This window comes from Antrostomus carolinensis, unplaced genomic scaffold (genome assembly GCF_000700745.2).
Source record: "Antrostomus carolinensis isolate BGI_N321 unplaced genomic scaffold, ASM70074v2 scaffold12411, whole genome shotgun sequence".
Lineage (NCBI taxonomy): Eukaryota > Metazoa > Chordata > Aves > Caprimulgiformes > Caprimulgidae > Antrostomus > Antrostomus carolinensis.
In genome coordinates this window covers 1-5,038 of record NW_010294862.1, presented here as the reverse complement: position 1 = coordinate 5,038, position 5,038 = coordinate 1, and the positions used below count along the sequence as shown (strand labels likewise).

The 5,038-nt window shown below is 38.3% G+C and overlaps 1 protein-coding gene across 1 annotated transcript in view; it reads left to right on the top strand.

The window, feature by feature from the left end:
* The window catches only part of COG3 (component of oligomeric golgi complex 3), a gene marked incomplete at its 5' end in the record, with an annotated part of 28,891 nt that extends 26,374 nt beyond the window's left edge, over positions 1-2,517 (top strand). Inside the window, 3 exons of the mRNA XM_010177780.1 lie at positions 223-350; positions 1,176-1,274; positions 2,488-2,517. Of these exons, the coding sequence (XP_010176082.1) occupies positions 223-350; positions 1,176-1,274; positions 2,488-2,517 (257 nt within the window). The remainder of the gene's footprint in view (positions 1-222; positions 351-1,175; positions 1,275-2,487) is intronic.
* Between the last annotated feature and the right edge of the window lie 2,521 nt (positions 2,518-5,038).

Here is a 5,038-nt window from a genome sequence, read left to right as displayed (position 1 = left end):
AAAGAGGGACTGATGTCTTGAGTAGGTCCCAAAAGAAAAGCCTTGTCTGGCATGTTGTAGTGATGTGACGGACAAGTTGACGCTGCACAGCCCCGTCACCCCCTTTCACTCAACTCTGTGGTTATGATCAGCCCCAGTGAAGTGGAGGTGGTATTCTGGAGTCTAGATTTCAACTAGCAGAGTGCCATTTAGCCTAATAAGTATGTTTTCTTTTACTTTCAGCAAAGATCAATGATCTGGTCTCTTCCACTTACAAGACGATAAAAACAAAGCTGCCGTCAACGTTACGAAGCATGTCATTGTACTTGTCCAATAAAGACACAGAATTAATTTTGTTTAAGCCAGTTAGGGTGAGTATTGCTAGATGTACTTCAGTGTGTTTTCCTGTAGGTGTTGGGCCTTCATTTAGTTAATGACTTTAAACATTTTGTGGGATCATTCACTTTATAGTTCTGTGTGTGTATGGTTATATGTGTGATATATCTGTATAGATGTATGTATGCATGTATTTATAAGTGTACATATACAGACACACATACATACACAGATCTGTGTATCTGTGGAGTTATTCTAAGCAACCAGTCCAGCCAGTAAATGTGTGCCAAATGCCAGGAGTCTCCTTCTCTGGAGACATTCAAAACCCACCTGGACGCCTTCCTGTGTAATCTCGTTTAGGTTCCTGCTCCAGCAGGGGGTTGGACTAGATGATCTTTCGAGGTCCTTCCAATCCCTGACATTCTGTGTGAACAGGCTATTAAAGTCAGTGTGGTATCTCTGATCTGAGAAGCCTGTTAAAAGGACACATAAACTATTAATATGTTTTATAATTATATGTTTAAGCTATAATAATAATAATAATAATAATAGCTGTCCTGCTGTCCATCGTACTCAGCTTACGTAACACACACACACACTTTGCAGGGAAGCAACTGGTTCTGTTCATTCTGCACATCTTCCGGTTGACATTGTATGAGCTACTATAAAGAAAATTAATTCTGTCCCAACCAAAACCAGTACAACCTGGCTATTTAAAAGAAAAGCTCTTAAAGTTTGACTGCTTCTCCCTATGTGGTCACTTCAGTAGCTATTCTGTGTACATTGTGCTTATTCTGCTTCGTGTTCGAGACGGGTGTTGTGGTTTTCAGTATTGAGTTTTTTCTTCTTTCCTTTAAAAGAATAACATTCAGCAAATGTTCCAGAAACTCCATGCTTTGTTAAAGGAAGAATTTAATGATGAAGATCTCCAGATCATAGCTTGTCCTTCAATGGAACAGGTATATATTGAGGCTCCCTGTTTTATCAGTCATGTCACTGGCTTTTTTAAACATTAATTTTTCATTTTTAGTATTTTCAGTGTTCAGAATCCTTATTTATTTGTTATCTCTCTTAGTCCCATGGATGGTTAAACTTGAGGCTTTGTCTAAACTCTAGGCTCTCAGCTAAAAGGGGGTTTTGTTTGTGTGGTTTTTTTTTATGAATATCCAATCGAGTTGTTAAACTGAATGTGGTCATTGTTGTTGCTGGGGATTGAGTTGTACAACATCATGGCAGAGTCTTGCCATTTCTGTGCATTGTCTTTTCGGAGAGATATCCAAGTTAGTGAATGTGCTTTAAAAAAAACCTCTGTGTGGGAAGGCAGTCTTGCTTTTGACAAATACAAGAAGCAGCAACTTTTACATTTAGGAAGCATGAGAAAGGATTACAAGGATTAATTTGAAGTAAATTGCATTGGGAAAATGTGCAGATGTTATGGAAATGTAACCCTACATGATAAGGTTTTTAGTCTCAGAGATGATTTGGGTTAGAATTCTCTGTATTAGGATGCTTTAACAGAAACCAAGTAGGTTTTTTAAAATCTTGCTTTGACCTTAGTGGTCCAGGGAGTGTGGATAGAATCATGATTATCCCAGGATGTCAATATTTAAAAAAATAATCTAGTTTACAGATTAGAGGACATTGCCTGCAGTGAATGTGGCCACAGGGATGTGTGATAACTAACCTGGAGCACATAGTGGGAGTGATGCATTGGAAGGAGGTGGAGTTATCCTAGAGGAGGTAGCTTCCTCTAACTGCTTATCTGTTAATCTTTAGGATCACTTCTCCTACAAACTGAGATTTATGGGAAACCATAATCTGTGGGAAGCAGGTATTGTGAAGGATCCCAAATGTGTTTCAGATATCTAAGTTAACTTTTTTTTGCAAGTGTGCTTATTTTTTTTAATTCCTTGAGAATGTGTTAAGTCTTCTTAGAAACTTTGACACAGTAGGTTGTAACTGCTGAAATGACTCGTCAACGTGGTCAACAACTGCATTTTAAAAAGCCTGTGAGTAGGCATTTGACTGGAAATTTTGTCCAGTTGTAGCTGTCTTCCGATTCATCTAAGACTCTGCATGCTTCCTAGGAATCCTATTTAGAGGTTAAAATGAAGACATCAGTTCTGAAACTCAGCTGCCCTGCCTAACGTAGGCTTTCCTCTCATCTTTCAGGTGAACTTACTTTTATCGATGTCCAAGTAGCCCAACAGTGAGGCTGCCTGAGAGATGCTTCAGCTGAATGCCAGGCAGTGAAGGGAATGTGAAGACATGTGCTTGAAGTAAACAAAGGATCCCACTGTGCAGTCCAGTCTGCATCGAAACTATTCAGGTTGCTTAACTCTGTTTTAGGGAAAAAAAAGAAAAAAAACCAAACTGATTTGTTAAAGGTCTTCCTGTTCATTGGCTTGAGAAGTGGTGGGGAAGAAAACAAAACAAAAACCCCTTTGCTGATTACTCTTATGGAAGCTCAGTTACTGCCTTATCCAGATCTTTCCAAAGTTAAAATCCTGGGGTTTTTTTAATGTAAAAACCTTTCTTGCTTTCCTTTAATAAGCCAATGTATGCAGTGAAAAGCCACACTTTCACAGACACGCTGGAAATAAAGTGCAGGGAATCAAATGGGAGCGGTAATAGGTATTTGCAAGGCTCAGAGATAAGCACATCGGTACGACAATTTGACTTAAGCAGGCATGCTCCAGTTTTTCTTTTAACTCCCTCGAAAATCCTGGTAATCCACCATGTGCTTGAACGTAATTCAGAGGTTCTTAGTTGGGAACACTTTATTTCCTGCATGTGAATCATTTCTTGAAACACTGGATGTGCTGTTTTTCTTATACTGTTGTGATTGGGAGTTGTGATGTCTGACCTGAAGTTTCATGCTCTAACCTTCCTCCATGTGAAGAATCTCAGTTCCTTGGGATTTGCAATGGAAAGCTGTGCAATATAATTTCTCTTGTTTCTGAGGGAACTGCATATTTTCAGATGCTTTACAGCAAAGCTTAGCGTTGAGATTCTCAGGTATTCAGTTTTAGGTTAGAGTTGGTTTTTTTGCCTTACCCAAGATCAACCAGTGGTGTTGCATTGTTTAAAGTGGGGACTGGAACTGGAACTTGTACAGCCTTTGTGGGCTGGAGTAAGTGCTAATAAGGGTGTGTGGGGATACCAGAAATTGAATGTGCAAACCTGTGAAATCAGCATGATAAACAGGGGATAAGTACTTGGTAACTGGTAAACAATGCATGGTGTTCAGTATGCCTAAATTAGTCAATATTTTGGAAAGCTGAACTCTAAACACTCAGCCATTACTCAAAGGAAACACTACAAGCAGCTTTGGGGTGTCTCAGTGCATAAGTCTTTATTGTGCAGCACTGCAGAAGAAAAATGTGGTGACTTATGTGGCAGATTTTTACCTTATTTATAAAACCTGTTCTTTAGTTTTAAATATGTAGAAAATTCCATGCACATCAATGGTGTTTTGATGTCATAATTTTCCTGTTATAAATCACATGGCTGGAGACTGATGGTAGGATTTAAAGCTACCATGAGAAGTGTTGCAGCAGTGGTGCTGAGGTACATAAATGGTACTCATAGGACCTTACGTGACTCCTTAAAAATTAACTAAAAGAACTAACAAGGAAGAAAACTTGCCCTTTCTTTTTACCTATGTAGAAATACAGACTGTAAAATAATGTCCAGTGCATTGTAATATATGTATATTTGTTTTTTATAAAGTTTTACAGCAGGACTGCATGGTCACTGTACAGAGTTAGGACGGACTGAATACAGACCTTGTACAGAAAAGGTGTGAAGGGCAAACCATTGCAGTAGTCACTCTTGTGCTTGGGATCTTCTCTCTCAGAGTACCCAGACAGCTCTAGGACAGCTGGTTGAAAGATTAGAAGAGCAATCAGTTTATACAGCCTGTTTGCTAAACGAACATTTGTTTAAACATGTACAGTTTCAGATATTTACGTTTACAAATAGTGTAAATACTTTCAGAAGATTAATTTAAGATGCTTTATATTATCTGACTAGAAACTTGCTGTTTTTAATTTTTTTAAATAAAAATGTTGCCTCCTATTTTGGTCCAAGAGTAAAGCTTTATTCTGTATCCTGAGGCTTGTCTGTCAAGATAACTGTAATACAGAAACAATAAACATCCTGTAAGCACAGGCAGTGCATCACTGAGAAGAAGTGTTCTTTTTTTAGCAGTAAGAGAATTGACTTTATTTGGCACAGTTGTATACCTGAGCTAATTGTTAAAGTAATGCCTCTTTATGGTTATAATAAAAGTAAATTTGTATTTTCTTTACCGACAAATGATCTTGTATGACTAAATGATCTCTTTGCTTGCAGTTTTGTTAGGGGGAAGAAACCACAATTATAAGAACATATTTTAACTAGTTGCCTTTTACTAAGAGAAATCTTGGGAGCTGGTGGCAGAAATCACAAGTATTGTATTTGATAGCTGTTCTTGTTGCCTGGTTACTCACAGACTCATCTACCCACAGTTTCTTATTACCACATACTGTTCTTCTAGCCCTTGGTATTGTAGAAACACATCATCCAGAGGGTTGGTCCCCTGTAATGTCAGTGTGAAGCTTCCCTTCCCCCGCCGGCTTTGACAATGTCATGTGAATGAACAAACCTAAGGAAAAACACTCTTTTCTTGTGGAATTCAGCTTCTATCTGACTGGAAGAGGGTAGATTTAGATTAAATATT